Below are 22,083 nucleotides of genomic sequence, written 5' to 3'. Positions count from 1 at the left end.
TTATAAGTTGAATCATTACAATATGTAGATACAACACAAACAAATATTACTAATATTGAATAAGAAGTTATTTGTTTTAAATAATATGAATTGATCTAACTAAACTGTAACAGTAACGAAAGGATCCAATACGATTAAAAATCCCTTAAAAATATTCGAACTACGTATGTAATGGAGTTATAAATTAGAGGGGGAAAGAGACTGGTGAAAGTCAAAGCACGCGACGAGGTTGAATATATTTTGTTCAATGCCACTCTAAGGGCAAAAAACATTTGGCACGTAAAGCTCGAAAGACTATTTATTTGTATTAAATGATAGAACAATTTTACATTTTGTATTCATTTAATGCGACAACAAAATAAACTTAAGCATAAACAATTTTATACTAACGTAATCCCAACCGTTGCTTATCAAGATGTTATTTGTATAAACGAGGAATGCCTTAAATTTAAATTACAAAACAAAAAATATTTACATGTCTTCCTCGAATGCTGGAAATGCAGTAGCACAATAATCAAATGTGACAGATTTGTCCAGTTTATGACATTCGGTTCCGCGATTATATAAAGTATTATCAATAAACATCTTTGAAATTTATTCTGATGATATGGCAAAGTCATACTGAAGAAAGATTTTTTTAATAAACACTAAACGGCTAAACAAACAAAAAGTAGGTAAATCTTATTAAATTTACCTACTTTTGACAGCGACGGACGAGTGACATTGGAACACAATTGTTCCGGATGATTAAAATAATTACATACTTGAATATTAAATAAAAGTAGTACTTGAGTAATGTTTAAAGTTGTTATAAGTCCGATACAATTATTATATCTATATTATATATAAATACAATAACGAAACAATGTTCTGAATGAATTTAAAAAACTCATTGGTTTGGGATTCCCCGTTACTTTTTTTACTACTCAGTTCGTTGTACACTTCCAAATTAAGGGACGTCACACATTAGACAGTGTTAAATAGCTCTTATCAAGCTTTCTTTTTATGGCATGATTATATTGATTCCGCTTGAAAATATTTGTCAGTCTAATCAGAGTTTGATATTTCCATACATTAATTTACTACACGAACAAACAGCTGTTATAAATATTTTTAGTTCCGAGTGAAAAAGATAAAAATACAGCTGTTCTAATTCTATTCTCGTTGGCCTTCGTGTAGATGACACAATAACGCGATCTCTTTGATATTTATTTAATTATTTTAAATGATAATAACCTCACAATGAACACCAGCAGCGTGAAGGGATACAGATTTCAACATTCTGATACCACAGATAATGAAAACGTATACTCCTTGGACAATAACTAATTAATAATTTTGATGATTCGATGATTCTAGTTAATTCAATATGAAGTATTTGTTAGGCAGAGAAAACTTAGCGTTATATAATTATAGTACGAAACAGCTTGGCTTGTAATTATTTCAGTCAACCAATATTACACACACACATATATATATTTTGTAGTTTTTGAAATAATAAACATTCGCGTAATAAATCCGAAAAAAATGTAGTTTTATTTAAATAACTCGCGAAAGTCTTAGATCTCATTATATATATATTAAACATGGTAGTACGTTAAATTAAAGATTGATTTTATAAGAAATTAGAAAATTATTATATAGACACTCTGTTATACAAGCTGGTTAAAGTTGAGTGACTGAAAAGACATATCTAGGTTGTTGATAGAAATGTGCCAAGCCTGAGTCCCTATTAAATGCCCTATTAATATAAACAGTAACTAGGTTCCTAGATTATGAATAAACTTAAATTTTAATCTTTGATACAATATAATGAATATATTCTATTTAATGAGTCATTTAAACACTTGCAGACATTTCACTAAGAAAAGGCCGAGAAATCACTCCCAATATTCACTAAGTGTATTTTACATTACTTAAATGCGGTAGATATATTAAATTAATTTTTTTTGTATTTTATTCAAATACAATAAAACAGGCACTGCCACCAAGCACTAAATATAGCATCCTGGTGAATGATCGAATGATCTTACACAACCAAATATAAATTTCTATATCGACAGCTACATTTTTTCTTATTTTTTTTTTATATTACACAGGATTACGAGAACGTTATAAGAATTCAAGCATAACATATAAATGAAAAAAAAAATTAGTTACATATAACTAAAAATATGTCTGTTACGATCATAATAATAGTATTTTATCTAACCCTCGATTACATGGTGGAGAATTTCATGATATTAATTAGTTTCGACATTTTTCCTCTATCAGGTTTATTAGATCCTGTTTTATATTCATATTATATATTTGGCTCGTTGCCTATAATAAAAAAAAAAACATTCCAGCCCATCTCGTCCAATAGGAACAATCTCACCAGAACGGACACCAACCGACATAGCACTGACAAAGATTCTCATTGCTGGTAGCTTGTTGTATCAAGAGATCGACTTGTTTCTGTACTGATCCGCTCGCATCGTCGATATGAATGAAGTCTCGTCCCGTCAATTTGTCCCTAACTCTATTGACGATCGCCAACGCCCTCTTGTTGAGGTTCGTCTCGGCTGGCTGGTCAACCTCGCTGGCTCCGTTCGCCCTGCTCCTGCTAGGTTGAGGCGATCCGTCTGATGTGGAAACGTCAGCGTCGTTTCTTGATCGTCTGCCAGCATCTATCAACCTCCAGTTCAGAAGCGGATCATACACGAACGCCTCCAACACAGCCATTACGCTGTCCTTGTGGCGATGCAGCACTTCCATCACCGACTCGCAGGTTCTTCTGTAGGTGCCTTCGATTCCTGTCACCTGCAAAATTTAAAAAGTTAATGAGCCATCAGTAACAGAATCTATGAAAGTGTTTAATCTAATCATACCTCCATTGCGTTGATGAGCATTCTGGTCAGTCTGAAGGGTATCTTCTCTGGGAACTTGTCTCTCGTCACGGCCACTTCGAAACAATCGCCGAAATCAATGTGTAAGAACTTTCCGGTGACTCTGTCGAGCATGATATTAGAGGGATGTCTGTCTCCGAGCCCCAGGATGTAGCCCACCATGCTCATGACTGCCAGCGAGCGGGTGTAGTTCGTGCGACGCTCGAACCACACCTCTGACGACGGACTCTTTAACCATAGCAATTTAGCGAGATCGTCTCCCGCTGTATGTTCCAGAGCGTGTTCGAAAACCTCCACCTAAAATGCAATATATTTTTTATCATTTACACTGCGAGGGTGTATGATATTCATAGAACACAACAGACCTTTTGCATAAGCATTAGCTTTTCCAAATCGGAGGCCATACGCTGCATGATACGGTGTTCAATATTCAGTAATATCTTCCTCTTTTCTCTGTAGTCCTTGATCAGAGAATGCAGGGTGTCACAGTGCGGGACCCAGCCGATAAGTCCGGAGTTGGTGGACAGTGGAATAACGGCGTATCTCTGTATGGCCAAATCCCTCCTGAAGGTGTCCGGATCAGCCTGCAGTAACGTATTGACGAGACCGAACAGCTGCATCACTCGTTCGTCTTGACGTAAATCCTCGTGCCCCTTGAGGAGGAACATGTAGTCTTTTCCGTTCGAACCACGAATACAGAGACGACGCGGTCGCTGCTTCGACGTTATAACCTGACAAAAATTGGTTTAACGTAATAATTGTAAAGTATATTTGCACATTGCTATTGGATTTAAATGTTGGAATTTCTAACGTAAATTTTTGTCGTTCTAGTCAGAATACATAGTATTTTGTGAGCTTTTCTTTAAAGAGACTCGTAGAATGAAAAAATACGAAATTAATAAACTAAGAGCACCTTAGATAAGGAGAAAAAATGTCGAATAACCGGAACCATTGATAGTTAATAACGGTTTAAAATAAGCAACAATCAAGAGCTCACACTCTGTGTCTTATAATTTCTATTGATTGTTGTGTACGTAGCGTTTTGTATTTTGTTGTATAAATTATATTTTATTTTAGTTCCTGTGTTCTTTCCTTTAAGGTTGAAACTCCCATGTCAAAAAATAGTTGTTAAATCATAGCATTTTGTGAATAGCATTTTTTTTAGAATACCTGTATGCAAGACCGTATCCTTCACCGTAAATTTCTTACTACAATCTTTCATAGAAATATACCAATTATAACTGTTTCTTTATATTAGTATATAATAAAAATTATCTCCTGCAACTGGTCATCATCTGCAGATAAGATTTGGCCTAGTTAAAGTTTAATTACACGTTAAGTGAAAATCTACGGATAAGTGCTGATCTACACTATAGATGGCTTACTATTTTACTTATTTATTTTAATCACCTGGAGACTGCTCTGTATATGGGCTATCCTTATGAGCGGAGTGTCAGGGGCGTAGCTTCCAGGGACAGCTAACTGAAGGTCCCTACAGGCCAGTAGCCGCGGGCTCACGTACTGTAGCTCCAGCGACGTCAGCTGAGGCAACTGGCGGCTGATGCGACGGAACACGTGGTAGTAGAGGTCCCACGCCTGGTTCAAGTCACGGACGTGACCCGACTCCTGGTATAGGGACAAAGATATAAGCGGATTATGGCAATAGGATATTTTTATTATGCAATCGTTTGGAAGCTTGATTTATATGATAGTTTTAATATCACATTTTAATTGTCACTATGTCTCTCCATATTATTCCTTATATTGAATCCCATTTCAGTTTGAAATCTTTTCTGCGCATACAATATGGACAGGGAATTAAAAATTCGATTACAGCACATAAATATATGCATACTCTTTTTTCTTATTCTGAAACTAAAGGCATTAAATAACTTAGTTAATTCGATAGTCTTTTGACCGGTTACTTGGAGGCGCTTAGTAATAATTTGTACTAAGTGCATCTTTAATTACGGAATAAACATTTAATTGATTAATATAACTTTATTCCAATCTTTTGTGAGTGTAATATTTTTTTGATTTTTAAAATATAGAATCCAAAACATATTTTAGGATTATAGTGAAGATCAAAACGACTCTTGCAGAATATTTTTCAACTAAACTAAATTGGTCGCAAGGGTCGAGCCATCGAAGGCCGATCGAAGTCAAAGTTCCAACCGCTTTACGATAGTTATACACAAGATGACATTCACGAGATAAGGTACAATATATTCAGACACAAACATAACTTACAACATCTAGCAAGCAATGATACATATCTCCTACCAATGTTTTATAATCCAAATAAAAGTATTTTTTATTACAATTGACATTATTATTTTTCAATAAAAATGACGAGTAAAGGCCCATATCACATATTTTAAGAACTGTTTAGCGCACTCTTATTTAAGTGCGATCTAGTTTTTTACCTAAATTAATGATAGTATTTTAATAACCAGTCTTACCTTAAATCTGTTGCACCAATCTTGCGCCTCATTCAAATCTCTTCCATATGCTTGGCTGAAGGAGATTTCTTTCAACGTCTGCGGTCCTCTCTCTAACATAGCATGTAGTGGTTCCAACGTCTTGAACATAGCTTTCGCGTCGTGTTCACTGAAATACAGTCTGGACGCCTCCTCCAGGGCCTCGTGCCACTGTTCATGCCACAGTATGGCGACTCGTATCAGTTCCTCGGATATCATGGCCGCCTGATTCACCAAATTCATTGAATGAGTGCACATGGATTTCAGGATTTGATTAGCTGCATTTTTTCGGTCGACAAACGACGACTTCGACGCCACCGTCAAGGGGTAGACTAACGCTTGTGGATGTGACTTGCCGATATCGATCAGTAACGAGTGAATCAGCTTCCCGACTAACGCTCTAGGTGTATCTATTCTAGCTATCAGCTGAGGAATGACTTGCAGCCATACGTTGATTTCGATAGTCCGTATTCCCTCTAGAAGGGCTTCGTGTACTGCAGGGTGGTGGCCGTAGTCGAACCACAGAGTGAGCAATCTCAATGTATCTTGAAGGGAACTGCCGTGGGATAAATTGATCGATTTAAAGAAGCCCTCGACAGCTGGGACGGTGTGACTTTGGATGTACTCAGGAGTGGATGCGGATTCGTCCTGTTTAGATTTATCCGCCTCTTGATGTTTGTACAAAAGTACAGTCTCGAAGTTCATGTAAGCCCAGGCGTGCCAAGCTTTGTACCAATCGGAAGACAAACTGGTCGCTGCTGAGTAGTTCCGTAGGATCACTGGTATCGATCGCTTGTTTATACCCCACAATGATTCACACCATGAACCTAGTTTCAAATGGCATCGAGCTAGCAGTCTACAATGATCAGCGTCTCCCGTCTCCACGTTGTCGACATATCGTTGTAGCTGATTGTAAGCTAATTCTTTATCTCCAGCGACCCATAAATGTTTTGCGTACGCGAGAGTTAGTCTCGGCTCGTGAGTGGGCAGCGGCATTTCACGATTCTCGCTTGGATCTGTTCCAAGCAACATCACCAGAGTACGATGAGCCTGTCGTGGGGCACCACTCTTCCTGCAGAGCGATGCGAATTTAAGCCAAGTGGCCATATTCTCTTGAGGAGTTAACACCAAAGAACGAACTTGAAGTATTTTACGCCAGTCCTCGACTAACCTCTGGCCTCCCTGAAGTCTTGTCCACCACGCTTGTCTTATTGATTCTCTTCTCTCTTCGACCAACTTGTACGTAATGACTTCTTCCAGTTCAGCCAATAGTTGCGCATTAACCAGTGCGCCGTAAGCTCTTTGGTAGCTTTCACCGGCTACTGCAGTCAGTTCCGAGTCCAACAGGGACCTCGCTTGATCAATATATAATTTAGAAACATCATAGTCTTCATTGTGTATGTTTAAAACGGCTCTATAAAATGCGCCATCTTGGCTATTTTCGGGCAAAAAGTTGACATAGTTTATCATATCATCCCATTGATTCAGACCCCACGCAGCCGCGGCCGCCAGTCTTGCAGCTTTGAATTTCTCGTCATTACTCATCTTCGTCCATCGAGACGAAACTGTTTCATACAACTTCACCCACTCACCAAGAGCTTCGAAGCAACGCATCTCGCCAAGATATGCCTCCATATTGTCAGCGTCGGCATTCAACTTTTCGTCATAAAGGTTTAACGCTTTTTCCCAGTTATGTAATTTCTCGTACCACCTGATCTGAACCTTCAAATTGGCGTCACCGGCTTCTCTTTGCGCCATAACCCTCTCTAACAAACCTTCGGCCGCTTCCTTCTGCTGCAACTTATTGTTAATGTGTATCAAAGCTTCTACAACTTGAGATGTTGCGCCGTTGCGGAATTCTTCTTCCTTTAAACATAATCCAAATTAAAATGACATTACAAATGTACTGAAATCAACTATCATGAAAATCAGACCTTGTAATGCAGTGCTTTAGCGTAAGCTCTGCAATGCATAGCTCTTTCTCCGAGTAGTTGAGTCGAAATAGGCAAAGCTCCCCCCTCACAATGTTCCATGAACTCAGCTAAATTCAGAACCGTATGAGCTAACTCGGGAGCATCAGGGGCGGTTAGCGCTTGTTCCAGAGCATTTGCGAGCTCCGTCCGGGAGGTTTTATCCAATTCAGTCCAACAAGATACAAAGGCCGCGTTAAACAAATCCCTTAGCAGTTGAGAATAATTGTGCGCTAGAGCTAGACATGCCCTGGAAATAACTTTCACGTTATTAAACTAAAAACGATATATCATAGCTTTAGTGATGTTAAATTATGAAATATTGCATCCTGGCGCTGATTCTGCGCCATGTTTGAGGTACATATGTTAGCAAGGAAGCGGGGAAAACGACTTACTAAGTACAAGAGATATAAGATAATTCAATGTCAGAAAAGCCAAGTTTATATCTATGTTAATGTATCAAGTTGCCAATTTGTTTTAATATATTTCAAATTTATTATTATTGAGCAAAAATATTATATCAAGAACATTAAATTACGGTTTTTTTTCATGACATGTATGTGTTTCATATTGAGTGAGAAAAAAATTACATTTTAAATGCCATCATTTATTTATCGTGCTATGTCAGAATCTTTTCACCTCGTGCTTTAAGGCACAGGTTAGTTAGGCAATTTTATATGTAAACTTACCTCAAAGCTGGGCTGTGGGACTCAGTTAATAGTCCAATACTAAACCGTCTAAGCCACTCGAGCCAGTCGTCTTTAGACACGCGGCTACTAACTGTCCACGCGACCTTGAGACTGTGAGCGTTCACATACAACTTGCGGATTGATTGTGACGTATCACACGCAACTATACGGGCCTGAAGACGTAAAAATTTAAATGATACTAACGGACATTGCGAACAGACAAAAATATATTCTACATGTTTGTATTTTAACTTATTAGAATATGATTACGCTACGAGTCTATCAAAATATTCAAGTTTTACATTGCCTTATATTATACTTAAATAATCTTAATAAATTCTTTTATAGGTAAAACCGCGATATGTATTTTTCATATATGCGAGGTCTTTAGAACATATATTGTGATGAATATTCTAAACTCTGATATAAATTAACTTTGATTGAAATTAATATTTTTTTTTACATTAATAAAGTACCTACAATTCAAATAATCGGGTACAACTAAAATATTGTTCCTACGTAATTATGATATAAATTATCCTTTGAAATAAAGAAAATACAATACCTCTTGATTATTATTTCTTGGTTTACGTCTAATACTCTGCAAGAAGTCGTCCACAGCTAACACCGAATTTGATTGAACTTTTGATAACAGTAGTTCGTAATTATGATGCTGTATTCTGTGCTTCACGACCACCTTTTGGACCAAGGGTATGAAGTCGTTAAATTTTCTTCCGAGTTGAATAATAAGTGCACAAAGTGTATCCATCGCTGTGCTTCGTAAGGCGTAGCAGGTGTCCAAGCTTCTCACGAGGGGGTGGATTATTCTTGAGACGAGTTCACTGTAATTCAATGAGTCCGAAAGATAGTCAACAGTTTCCATAGCAGTCTTGGCCACGGAAATGGGATAGTCGGTCGCATCGAACAATTTAACAATCGATGGGATGACGAGGTGCATGTAGTCATCGAGATTGTCTTCGAATTTTTGTAGAGCATTCAACAGCTTCTCCGTCACTAATCTATCTTTACTGGTATCGTGGGCGAGTACTCGAAGGATCTGCGGCATCAATTGTGGCAAATATATTTTGAACTCCGACCCTAGAGCCACTGCTATATGTTCAACGAGTAATATTATAGTCGGTTGCAGTGGACTCTGAGGTGTCCAAAATTCCTTTATAAGGTCGAATATCTTGTCCAAATAATTTCTGATATGCTGCTTGACTATAGCAATCAGCTTTGCTAATTGGGTGAATAGAAATTCTCTGAAATTATTGTTATCTGTGGCGCGTGCTACGTATAGTAGACTAGGCGTAACTCGAGATATGTATGGCACGCATTTTATACCGAGAGATTGGAATATAAATGTAACAGCCTGAACTACACTGGTGTGATGCTGTTGTAAGGTTGGGTCTCGTAAAATTCTCATTAAAGTCGATATTACTATCGCCGGGTAATATTCGTCCAGTATAGCTGAGGACATATTGACCAACATCTCACTTGTGGTCATATCAAAGTTATTTTCTTCTGCTTTACTATCTGCTACCGGAACTAAACTGGAATCCGGTTTGCCGTCTATTAAACCCCTCGTCATTTTATGTTTGTAAGGATCTAGAGCTCCCAGAAGACCTAAAACTCTAATCGTCTCTCTTCGATCTTTTGGTTGCTGCTCTGTTTTTAAGAAGTTAAGCAAAACGTCCATCAAATTGGGATATTCAGTGTATGGTGTGACGACGTGTCCGGTGGCACTTATCAACTGTCCGAATGCCCATAACGCTATACTTCTTTTGTCCGTTGCACTAGCGTCGGATAACAATTCAAGTAGGATAGTTAATAATTCTGGCAAACATTTCTTAAGACCACTATTATCGCCATGAACGTCGGCAAGATCTCCAACCGCCTTCAAAATACTTATAACTACACCGGGATTAAGATCCGCTTCTTTCAATTTTGGGACCAAAACGTTTAAAATTGTTTCCATGTATGGCTTGACAAGTTTAGGGGCATGCAAAATGAGATTATCCAACATTCTTGCCGCCTGTTCTTTGTTGCGGCTCATTCCCGAATGTTCTAATTCTGTTAAAAATTGAATTAAAGTTTTCCGAAGTCCAGGCATTACATAAGCAGGATTAACTGTACTTAACCGTCCAATAGTACAAATAGCCAGTTCCCTAATTTTCAAGTTCTCGTCATTCATTACAATGAAAAGAAAACTAAGATTTTCGATCTGTGCCAAATGTGTGTCAAACATATTAGTCAATGATTCCAGCACCCAGTACCTCACTTCACAGTCGGGATCAGTGACTGACACAACTAACATTTTTCCCACCACTTCAGCAGTTAACATGGTTAGTGTTCTGGAAGGAGTCTTCATAGCTGTGGTAGCATCTGCTAGTAACTTTGCTGCAGTCTTCACGGCTTCCACTCGAACCTCTTGCTGGTCACTTTGCAAGAAATGATCAGCACACCGTCTTACAAATGTAAGCAAACTGTGTTGGCCCTCAAACTGAAATGTGCCAAGTGTTCTTAGAGCTAATACAATGCTAGCAGTGTCTTGGGGTTCGATGATTAGACTTATGTTGCTTTGTTGTTCTAAACTCTTTGGTACTCCAGGATGTAAGAAAGGTTTATTTCTTAGAACTTGTGAAAGCATATTCAAAAGACCTTCAGATATCTCACTCTTGAGTGATGGAAGATTTTGACTCAACTCCTTTAGACAAATAGTCAAAGACGGGCTTAAGCCTGTAGCAAACATTGCATCTAATAGTTCTTTGATATCGCTTAGTACAAGATTTTTCACTGCACTGCTCAATAGTGTTATACACGCAAATATAGAGGGGTCTATATACATTCTTTTTTTACTCTGTGAATCTCGTACAGGCAAGGCTTGTTTGATGACATCCATAATTCTTGGTATGAAATTTTTTATGTCACCTTCGATAGCAGCAGCCAACAAACCTAGAGTGGTAAATGCCATGTTCCTGTCTTTTTCTCTACTCCTGATTGATGTAAGTAAATAGTGCATGGTTGAGTTGAGGTATTTCTTTAAAAATAACTCTTTATTAAAAGCTGCCAGTCTTGGTATTATAATGAAAAGTATCTGTGGAACACCTTGTGTTTTAAGGAGTCGCTGAGCCATAACATCTGCAAAAACACAATAAACAAATCAGTTTTTAGTTTGATTAATTACCAAACTTTGGTGCACTATAATATGAAGTTTGTCAAAATTTACATTATAACTAACAATATTTTAATAGAAAGACATATTAAATAAATAGAGACAATAATTTTACCAAGCATTTCTTAACTTATGGTAAAGTGACTTAAAACAAGTGAAAATGTTATAGAACTAATTACTAAGTCTAACCTTGACAAATCCTTTCAATCTTTTCCGTCAATAATTTTCTACATACTTCAGATTCATAGATCGGAACAGGGTACTGAACATTTTCAGTTTTAAAACCATCACACAGATATCCTCTTTTGACCGAGGGACTATGAAGTTTTGAACTGATAAATATAATATCATCAGAAACTGTGACATCTTTCTCTGAATCTAGACTATGAATGAGATAAGAGTATTTTTTCTCCCACTCTGCATTAGAGCACCTTAATAATTCACTCAATATAAGAAGACCTCCATGAACTTTATCCTCTTTGGTTATTCCTTTCTCCCTTATAGGCACTTCTTCAAATGATGCCACAGCTTCCTCATAACATTGCATATACCATTGAGGTTTAGCAGTGGACTGTTTTGCTGTCTCTCGTTGCGCTGTAACTACTAAACCAGCTCTTAAAGCTTTGGCTGCAGCTTCTCGTATTTGCTGTTTAGGATCCTTAAGAGCAATAAGTATATGATCAAAAAATCCTGATACTTGTTGGTAAAAATATGTTGGCATAGCTATAGCCAGTTCCTTCAATAAAAGTACTGCTGAATGTCTCCGGCCTTCATTTCTTTCTTCTGACAACCACTCAAATGCTCTCTTCACTTCAAATTCCACATACTCAGCTCTTTTAACACCAGAAACTGTTGCTAAACGACCAACAGTTTTAGCGGCCAGCTCCATAACACCCACATCAGATGATGGTAAGAGATTTCTCAAATAATTTGCGAACCTTGTTATTCTGGTTTTAGTCGTATCACAGTCGCCTCCAATAAGACACACTGAGAACAAACACAAATCAAAATATAACTAAAATTATTTTAATTATACATTTTAAATTTAATAATGTAAACATACCTATCGCAAGTACTCCACCCTTCTTTTCATGTACGTCGTTGCTAGAAACCATCTCAAAGATTTGATGATTAAATTCGTCAAGAAACTGTGTGAGTTCCTCTTGAGGAACTTCTCTGAGTTCTGTTTTAGCATAGTGATAAAGCTCTCTTGCTGTTTTAGTTTGAACATCCACATTTCGGGATTTTAGTCCCGCCACAAATGCTGTTACTTGATTTGACATTTTTACGCAAATTGTATAAGTAATTGAATTTTTTACATTATAGCAAAATTTTAATACTCAGCTGCTAAAATAGTGATAAGTGATTAAAAATTATTTTCAAAACAATATAAATAAACAGGTTATAGTTTATGGATCAGACCGTAATATAGATATTAGATTTATAGAATATATTTTACTATGACTTGTGTTTATGCGGCTCTCAGACTTTGTTAAATTTTGACAGTCACAAAGATTTTCTCTATGTATATTCTTTACTAAGCTAGATTCACACGAGTTGATCGAAAGTTGCACAACACAATATTGGATAAGTTTTATTTATTTATATCGAAAATTACTGAAGTAACAATTATTTAAATACTACCATTAAAAAAAAAGGAAAATATTAACTTGTAGGTGGTGAAGTAACCAAGCATTTGTATTTAGTTATTAGGTTGTTTAGGTGATATTATAATGAATATTATTATCAACACAAATATGTATATAAAAATATCGAAAACATTAGAGTAAAAATTTGTATGTGAATAATTATAATACGAAAAAAATATATTCTTTTTCCCACTTATATTTCGAATATCTAGATAAGTGTTCGTAATGCAGTAGATAGTTGGAACAATAATTTTGAATAATAAGTAAAGCGGAGGGTACATTCATATTCGTGTCATTAATTTTTTTTTATATAAACATGGCAAAAGATTATTTCAAAAAAATTTATTCTTAATTTGAGACACTTTTTAAATAATCCTAAATTAAAAAATGCAATATCAATATGAAAAAAATGTCTATGGTCAAATGGCCGATATTTCATTCATTGAAGCTTCGTAAGTCCATATTCTTTCTCTGTCGTATATCGGTACTTATGTACGGGCGGTCATCGTTACAGATATCCGTATAAATTATTAAATGAAGGTGCTATAATAAGTGTTGATTTTATGAAAAAGTTGTAGGTTATAAATTGTTAAATAATGATCTTGCTGGAGATCAATAATAGAATTATAGAAGAAACTCTTACAGTTAAATATAAAAATGCACTGGCGCGGTGAGTACGTTACCCTAGAAAGTTTACCTGTTTTTTATAGTAGTTACGGTATTAACTGTTGTTCCATACCAATTGTTTTGTTACTATATTTTTTCTTATACTTTCTGGATTACATCGATTCGCGATAAATAGTGCAAATATATAGATACTTTAAATCCTTTTGCAAGGAACTTGACAAATGTCAAATACGGTTCGCAGGGTGGGCCCCACGTTGGCTGTGGAATATGCTATATTTAAATCATCTTGGTATTATGTCATTGGAATAATATTTTATTTTCCTCTGTATATCGACTTATATGACGTGATAGTGTCTATCAGCAAAGATGACTCATTGGTTGTTTGTGAGCACTCGCTCCCGGTGCGGAAACGTCCCATAAAATTGTTTTCGGATTCCTTTAACAGTAAACAATGTTCAGTACAGATATGTATGACATGCATTATAGATTTATACAAACAATGGGAGAATGGCAACAATTTAAGTTAAGGGGAAATGACTAGTATATTCAAATAAAATTATTCTTTTAGATTCCATAGTATTTTGTTTTAAAATTATACACATAGAGTACTTTTTAGTCATCATAAGTATGAATACAAATTGGCCTAGTTTGTTAATGTGTTATAACTTATAAATGTATGTATCATCTAAGTCATAAATTTTGTTTTCCAGCTTAAAACCTGAATCCATAGATGTGACTCTTGCAGACTTTGATGGAGTGCTGTTTCATATATCTAATGTCAATGGGGATAAAACCAAAGTTAGGGTAGGTCTAAGACTATTACACATTATTCATTATGAGTCATCAAATTGTATGTTCAATAAAGACTAAAGACACACCTTAATTATAATATTAAAACACTATGTTAAGTAATTTATTATTGATATTATTTCCAGGTTAGTATATCATTGAAGTTCTATAAACAGTTGGAGGAACATGGAGCTGATGAACTCCTCAAAAGGGTCTATGGTCCACTGCTTACTGAACCAGAGTCAGGTAAAAATGCAACTGTTCAAACAAATTCATATTCTTATATTCTCGTTTTCAAATATATACAAATGTACAACTTGAAATTGTATGTATACATATATATACATACAAAACCAGTTTTTATGCACTTAATGTTAATTTATGCAAATTATTACCATACCATAATGTTGGTATATTTTTTATTATGTAACACATGCTTTGATATGACAATGACTTAAACTTAATATATGTTTTAATATTAATGTTAATTAAAACCATTGAGCCGAGCAGGACTCAAACCTGTTGCTTTGTAAAATAAGTCTTTATTCATGTTATAAAGTGTGCAATGTCATAAGATAAAAATTGTTTCCATTTGTTATTCAAAAATAAATCCAGATAAGACACACACACATAACTTTCAATTATATTCACTGATAAGGTTTTATTTATCAGTTATATGAAAAAAATAATATGTGAGCATAATTTTTGGCTTGTTTTTAATAATTATGGTCACATATTATTGTAACTAAAAATGACAAAAGTATGGATGTATAGAATAATACCTTAAATTATAAAAAAAAAAAAATAGTCTATTAATATTCATAAGTACTCTTTTTACATTTAGTACCTATATACAAGAATCAGCTTTAAATATTACTTTAGTTACGTTCATATAGAAATAAATAATTGGCTGAATTTTTAATATCATTATATATATATTTGATAATGATTAATAATTATTTTCTATAGCATTCACTTGTTCTCAATTAAAATAACACAATTAGTTTGATGTGACATCATTGGCATATAAAAAACATTTATTATGGGATCGCATGCATTGAATTAATAATCTAAACTGATCTTTTACTAAAATTATTTGTGTTGGGTATTTTTGTAGCTTTCTCTCTCCCATTGAACAGATTAGTATAAATTAAAGAATGTATATTAAATAATTATTTCTGGTATTAAAAATGTCTCAAAATTTACTTGATCTCAATGCTACATTATGTAATCTGTGTATATGTTTATTTGTAAGTTAAGTTTGTATTTGACACACCATTAATTACTATATATATTATCTATAACAACATTTATAAATGCTCCTACCTACTTTGAGCTTGCTTTTAAATAATCCTCTTTAAGCGGTAGTCTGTAATCAGTTTGTATAATGAATTGGAGTGTTTCAAACATAACAAGCAATATTAATAATGGATTAAATTTATAGTATGAAAATTCTTTTAGATTTTTAAAGAAGTTAATACCAGAATTTGTTGTATTTTACACCTAATCTGTCTACATACGGCTCATCTAACCACATTTTATAAGTTTTTATTTAACATATCGGCTGTTTTAATATGATCTTGGTTATATGATGATGTCACTCTCTGTCACATAGATTAATGAATTTATTAGTTTATGTCTAAATAATTTATTGTAGATAAGGCAGTGATGGAATAGTATTACATTTTGGTAGTACTTTTGTAGAAATATAAAAAACATTAAAGTTTTATCTAAATATATATATATATATATCTAGTTGGAAAATTGGAAGACAGCATCAATATTTTTGGTTATTACATAAAAAATACTATAATAATACAAGTAATATATGTCAAGATGAGATTCATCATACTGATATTATGTTTTGTTTCAGGTTACAATGTATCGGTGCTGTTGGATATGGAGAACATTCCTGACGACTGGGAGCTGATGGTGAAGAAGGTCGGCCTGCTGAAGAGGAACTGCTTTGCGTCAGTGTTCGAGAGATACTTCAGATTACAGGAGGATGGGGATGTGGGTCACAAGAGAGCAGTCATTAACTATCGACAGGATGAAACTCTGTTAGTATAAATTATGTAACATTAAATTTGGAGGGGAACAGGAACGGAAATCATTTGTATGTTATTTGCTTGTTCAAATTTGTAACAATCAATAAATCTTGTTTGGATTTTATACATATATTGATATATAATAAAAGTAAAATTATTTTCCTTTATAAATATCTTTCAATAAGAAGTCAACATTTATATTCACAATACTAAGTTGTTGTAAAAAAAGGCATTGTTTTTTTTATTTTTTCAATTAAATTATGTTTCTTACGTTTTTTGAAATGAACATATGACGGGTAACAGTATTTTGAAAACAAACTCATGATGAATCTCATGGTTCCAGCTATGTGGAAGCTCAGGAGGACCGGGTGACTGTTGTATTTTCGACTGTGTTCCGTCACGAGGATGATATTGTCATCGGGAAGGTCTTCATGCAGGAACTCAAAGAAGGAAGGAGAGCTTCTCACACCGCGCCACAGGTGACACACTCACACACACACACCCTAATATACATATTACTGATATTTTTCTATTGTTATTATTATTTATTACTATAAAATTTCAGGTTCTATTTTCACACAAAGAGCCACCATTAGAGCTGTTGGATACTGATGCTAAAGTAGGCGAAAATATAAGTTATGTAACATTTGGTGAGTGCACAGATTCATTATACTGAATTGTTTGTTTTTAATCCTATTGGATTGTTTGTTGACCGTCTGTGTATGTGTTTGTTTGTAGTGCTGTTCCCTAGACACACGTGTGCGGCGGCGCGTGACAACACCATCGACCTGCTGCATATGTTCCGCGACTACCTTCACTACCACATCAAGTGTTCCAAGGTATCTATATTTAATTTATTAATATATTATATTAGTATATTATATATTTATACTTGTAGAGCACATAGTGTTTTTATTAGGCGTGATAAAGCTGTGGTATTGTAACTGAGAGGTTTTTATTCAATACATTCTAAGTATGAACCTGATTGGTTGTTAATTTTTAAGATGTTCGTAATTTAATTTTAAATATAATCGGAAACTAAATTACAAAATTTATTTAAGAGTATATTTTTTGTATGTTATAACTGAACAATTCTATAGTACGTTATTGTTTGCAGGTGTACGTTCACTCCCGTATGCGCGCCAAGGCCGGTGATCTGTTGAAGGTGCTGAACCGCGCTCGGCCGCAGTCCACCGGCCGTCCCACGGAGCGGAAGACCATCACGTTAGTAAAATTATAATACCAAAGATATCATTTTTTAGCTTTTAAAATTAAAGCTATGTTCATACTTGCTGATTAGAATATCTACAAGCACTTGTTCGCTCATACACTTAATAAAATGATATAAATTGATAATGCTCTGTAGATTGATTAATTTGATATAATATTATAAAATATATGATTGATTGATTGATGAGGACGCCTGGTGTGCTTGATGACCGAATGCCAGCTGAATTAAATTATAAGTTATTGTAATTTTGCAACTAAGTTTATTCTATGAACTGTCTATATGATTTTTTTTTAATCCTTTGGAATTGAATATTTTAGGCTCACTATTCTAACATTCTATTCTATTCTTGAATTACTCTCAGTACTTTAAAATATCACAGTATCTATTAAAGACTCATAAAATCATGTACCAATTCATAAAATAGTAATAATACTTTTATTTGCTTCAAAATAAAATAAGACAATATAATTGTCAAAAACAACAGTGTACAGTGGGATTTCCCATAGCTTTCCCATGCATTCGCTTATTTTATATCTTAGTATAAGGAACGCAAAATAATATGTTGTATTTTCCAGTGGGAGAACGTTCGTGAGGCGAGATTGAGTGTTGCGGGTGGGCGGCTCGTAGACGTCTCGTAGACGTCGTAGAGGCCGCTCGGCTACGGCTGACGTCACACCCGCCTGTTCATAGACTGTTCGTAGACCGACCACACTCCATGACGTTCAGTGTGACCGTAGCCGAGTGATCGTAGCATGTGACGCTGACAGATATCCTATCAGAACGGACGCGTTTTTCACGTTAAGCCGGCAATGTGCGTATTTCCTATGTATACACTGTGTTATATATTTCATTGGGTATATATGAAATGTGTACAAGCGTAATGTTACTAAACGTCGTCACAAACCAGTACCGATGTTAGCTTCCGTTCCCATACTAATTAATTGTGAATCGCCAAATGTTATGCTCAATATTCGGTATGTTGTGTCGTGAGTCGATCGTCGATAGAAATGTGCACATTGTGACATATATGATATATACATATATATATATATATTTATTAATAATAATTTTCCACGCCTAACATATAGTGTTGTCGATAAATAATGTTGCCGTAGTACTTGTTGATTACAAAATTATGCTTTATTATAAATATAAATATAGTTATATTTATAGCGGATGCACTGCGACAGTCGTGAATTTTGTTCCTAAATCTTAAAGTACTCGTACGCCCCCGACGTGTTAACTCTGTTTAGACCGCACCAGTGTCGTGTCACGTGACCCTGTTATAATAAGTCGTGAAGCTAACGAGTAACGACCCTCTAGTAGGGTCATCATGTATTATATAACTTAGCGTTCGTTTATTGTTTCGATTTACTGATACGTAAACATGTAAATCGTCCGTACGAGACAGACGTCATGCACAAACTTACGAATTATTCAATCGTTTAATTTATATAAAACACTGGTCATGTATTTTATCAATAGCAATGCTATACGAACAATAATAACATAATGGAATATAAAATGTATTGTTTGTAGGTAGGTCCCATTCAATTATTATTGTATAAGTGAAAGTGTATAAATATTTCTCAATACATACTTCCATAGTCGAGTGATTCGAAGGAATAAAATTGTAATGGCCTTATTTATGAGAGCGGTACAGACTGTGCCGAAGCCGGGGTGGTTCCCAATGAATAGTGTCGCTAGCGTAGATCACGATTAAGTGCAATTCGATAACCTGTTTCTATTCCGATATGCATTTATTATGGATCCAATAAAAAAGAAGGTATCTCTAAAAAAAAAATTTGTTTAAAAAAAATAATAATATGTGGATTCTGCAGTTTTAAGTAAGTTAATTTGATGAACGCGTTTCTCATAAATTGCTCAACCCGTCGTGTCGGCGTTGGGAATGTCTAAGTGTCAATATAATTTGAATTGAAATGTCATAATTAAGAGAAAGTTAAGACGTTAAGAAAGACAAAAAAATGTATAATGAATCATGGGAATAGGAAATTATAAGTGTGAGGTTAAGGAAAAAAATTGCACTAAGTCATCTAGTTTAAATATGACATAACGAGTTACATGACAGGTTCGAGAGCGTCATATGGTTTTGACAGAAAAATTAAAAAGTAATGTGAGCGTTTAGAAACAATTCTTTTTTGTATTTTAAATTATAGCTAACTTGAATTTTACGTAATGTTTTTATTTGCAAGGATGTATTATTTATGTATTATAATGTAAGTAAAAAGTTGCTTTAAAGTTATTGCTTACAATTTGATCATTGTTTATACTGACAGTTTAATTAGATTATGTGAGCGTCAGATAACAGAAGTGTTTTTTTTCTGTGAATATGTAATTATTCTTGTGATCTAAAATCCGTTTATGCTGTATTTTTTATTTTCTAGATTAAAGAGAACATCTTACTGCAAGAAACGTTTATTTGTCTTTTAATAGTTATCGTATAAATTATAACACAACATTAAGGGTGACAAAAGTTTAAACATGTAAGCCTTCACTGGGTAAAAAAAAATGATTCAAACAACTTAAAAAATATCAATTAAAATATATAAATATCATTATAATCTTAGATTTTTTTATGAAAATGTCTCAATAATTTTACGACACAGAAAGTACAACTAAATAAAGCGCATTGGATAAACTGTTTTGTGTCATCTACATACATCACATTTTTATTTATTTATAATCTGTATATAAACATCGATTCAGTGATTGCCATGTTCTAGAAATCCATTTTATTATCGGCTGAAGTGGGCGATGTAGGTGACTTTGTTCCCAGCTTTGACAAGTTCGCGACTTTGGTCGCAAATTTAACAAAATTTAGACCCGAAGGTTGCGGATCATGCTTTTGACCATTTTCCGCTTGGAATGATGCCTCTAAAGAACCTGAAAAATATAGAATTGTTTGCTAATGGTGTGTTATTAAAACCTATTTTCTTTATTTGTGCTTAAATTATGTTTCAAGAAAATTTAAATATTATATGTTATTTAATTTCTGAACGGATGTATTCATGAGTATATTATATATAATCTATGTATGAATTTTTTTTATTTATTCAATAAACTTACTTTGCTGTGGTGACATGATTGAGCTCTGCTGCGATCCGGTTTGGTTTTCTCCCTCCATCGTGTGAGTCTTCTCGTGCAGGAGTTCCAAGGCTGGCGCGCACCAGAATAACTCAAATTATTGTCTTAATAAATAAGACACCGGCAGAATGTTATCAAACTAATCTTGTATGACAAACAGACGAGATAACAAATTGTTATACAAATATTGTATTTAATTATAACCGTCATATGTAATACAGCTGTTCTTAGTTTCCAGTTAATATATTTATGATCTGTTTGGATAAGAGTTTCTTAAAAAAAAAAAAACAACTTCATTTCCTTTCCACCTTATTCTGAACGTCATTGTACGTCAAGTGTACTTGACGAAATATTTCGTCTCAAGGTATATTCGAGTGTACTTCAAAAATTCTTTGGTTCACATAAAATAAGGTCGAATCGATGGTTGGATAAAAAATATGGTGATTGAGATTTTTATGAAACAAAAGCTGGATGACACTCTCTTGACATTGAACTAATTTTCAACGTCGAGAGACAACGATCTAGCACACTTACTAACAAAGGGTACCTGTGACAGTTTAACCTTTAACTTTTTTGTATAAAATGAAAGGGCAGACTTTATAAATGTTGAAAGAAGCTGAGTTGGAAATATAGGTACGAATACATTTATAATTCATAAGTTGCGATGATATTATAACTAAAAAAAAATCCTAAGTCTAACGGATGATTATAAATCTTAAGTAATGTTAAATGTACCGTCTTTTAATGAAATTGTATCCATTTTCGAATCTTGAATGGTTTCGAGCTGTTGTCGAAACTTTGAAGTTATTTTACGACGCTTGTAGTCCGCCTCTATCTGCTGCTTTGTCCGAGGTATACGGAAACGAAAGCAACAACAAACTATAACAACTGGAAAAATTACCGTTATTAATGTCTTCAATTAGATATTTACGAAAGTAACAGATATTCTGATTAAAAATCTAAGGTTCAGGACCGGCGATGCGCCTTTTATTTTTTTAATTTAATCCCAAAACTATATTTCATGCTTGGTCACATAACGACAGAACTTTCATTTGTTTCACAGCAGGCGTTAATTTTTTTTAATGAATTAATATTTTCTGACTTACTAAGCGACGTGACTCCGGCTAAACATAAAAACATGATTTGCCATAGTCGCAGTTCCCCAATAATTCGTTTTTCGAGCCATTCTGGCTCCTCCGAATTTTTTATTACATCCATTATTGGGTCCATTTTCGTACTTCTTTACTTAAGGATTGTTCAATAATAATGACTAGAAAATAACGAAAAGCTACGGAATAAATGAAACACGTCCGCAAAATACCTTTGCTGAAATAAAAACTAATTGTCCCAATTCCGAGGAGTGCTTAATTGCCACACCTATTATACTATCCATCGGCCACCCTCGACACTCCCTCGTGTTCATTACAACACG

At 34.5% G+C, this 22,083-nt stretch overlaps 3 protein-coding genes across 4 annotated transcripts; 1 reads left to right on the top strand and 2 right to left on the bottom strand.

Moving 5' to 3' along the window:
- Nucleotides 1-323: 323 nt before the first annotated feature.
- Nucleotides 324-12,654, bottom strand: LOC116771375 (serine/threonine-protein kinase mTOR). Its single transcript, XM_061523208.1, has 10 exons — nt 12,266-12,654; nt 11,392-12,189; nt 8,593-11,168; nt 8,028-8,200; nt 7,303-7,588; nt 5,351-7,234; nt 4,299-4,514; nt 3,254-3,619; nt 2,871-3,185; nt 324-2,802 (listed from the first exon to the last, which is right to left on the bottom strand). The coding sequence occupies exons 1-10, from the start codon at nt 12,483-12,485 to the stop codon at nt 2,374-2,376; spliced, it is 7,263 nt and encodes a 2,420-aa protein (XP_061379192.1). The 5' UTR covers nt 12,486-12,654; the 3' UTR covers nt 324-2,373.
- Nucleotides 12,655-13,270: 616 nt separating this feature from the next.
- On the top strand, nt 13,271-19,983 carry LOC116771132 (actin-related protein 2/3 complex subunit 2). Of its 2 annotated transcripts, none has more exons than XM_032662865.2 (9): nt 13,271-13,303; nt 14,189-14,282; nt 14,414-14,513; nt 16,141-16,327; nt 16,659-16,794; nt 16,881-16,965; nt 17,054-17,154; nt 17,433-17,539; nt 18,122-19,983. In XM_032662865.2, the coding sequence occupies exons 1-9, from the start codon at nt 13,275-13,277 to the stop codon at nt 18,147-18,149; spliced, it is 867 nt and encodes a 288-aa protein (XP_032518756.2). In that variant the 5' UTR covers nt 13,271-13,274; the 3' UTR covers nt 18,150-19,983. The 2 variants fall into 2 exon arrangements, with proteins under 2 accessions (XP_032518756.2, XP_032518754.1); XM_032662863.2 differs by lacking the exon at nt 13,271-13,303 and adding an exon at nt 13,310-13,521.
- On the bottom strand, nt 19,967-21,992 carry LOC116771134 (uncharacterized). The gene is made up of 4 exons (XM_032662866.2): nt 21,758-21,992; nt 21,387-21,539; nt 20,634-20,723; nt 19,967-20,450 (listed from the first exon to the last, which is right to left on the bottom strand). Exons 1-4 carry the CDS (start codon nt 21,879-21,881, stop codon nt 20,287-20,289), a joined length of 531 nt encoding a protein of 176 aa, XP_032518757.1. The 5' UTR covers nt 21,882-21,992; the 3' UTR covers nt 19,967-20,286.
- Nucleotides 21,993-22,083: the final 91 nt, after the last annotated feature.

The sequence above is a fragment of the Danaus plexippus genome, chromosome 17 (assembly GCF_018135715.1).
Source record: "Danaus plexippus chromosome 17, MEX_DaPlex, whole genome shotgun sequence".
NCBI classification, from domain to species: Eukaryota; Metazoa; Arthropoda; class Insecta; order Lepidoptera; family Nymphalidae; genus Danaus; species Danaus plexippus.
The sequence above is the reverse complement of the archived record's forward strand: the minus strand, read 5'-3'. Positions and strand labels throughout refer to the sequence as shown.

Excerpts from the sequence above, each read along its gene's own strand:
- LOC116771375 (XM_061523208.1), bottom strand. The coding sequence starts at position 12,485 with ATGTCAAATCAAGTAACAGCATTTGTGGCGGGACTAAAATCCCGAAAT. Across the intron at positions 8,201-8,592 it reads CAAGAAATAATAATCAAGAG|GCCCGTATAGTTGCGTGTGA; the intron begins GTATTGTATTTT and ends TTACGTCTTCAG. Across the intron at positions 4,515-5,350 it reads ATTGGTGCAACAGATTTAAG|GAGTCGGGTCACGTCCGTGA; the intron begins GTAAGACTGGTT and ends TCCCTATACCAG.
- LOC116771132 (XM_032662863.2), top strand. The coding sequence starts at position 13,448 with ATGATCTTGCTGGAGATCAATAATAGAATTATAGAAGAAACTCTTACA. Across the intron at positions 13,522-14,188 it reads TATAAAAATGCACTGGCGCG|CTTAAAACCTGAATCCATAG; the intron begins GTGAGTACGTTA and ends TTTGTTTTCCAG. Across the intron at positions 17,540-18,121 it reads ACGGAGCGGAAGACCATCAC|TGGGAGAACGTTCGTGAGGC; the intron begins GTTAGTAAAATT and ends TGTATTTTCCAG.
- LOC116771134 (XM_032662866.2), bottom strand. The coding sequence starts at position 21,881 with ATGGACCCAATAATGGATGTAATAAAAAATTCGGAGGAGCCAGAATGG. Across the intron at positions 21,540-21,757 it reads AGCCGGAGTCACGTCGCTTA|TTGTTATAGTTTGTTGTTGC; the intron begins GTAAGTCAGAAA and ends TAATTTTTCCAG. Across the intron at positions 20,724-21,386 it reads TACAATTTCATTAAAAGACG|CCTTGGAACTCCTGCACGAG; the intron begins GTACATTTAACA and ends GGTGCGCGCCAG.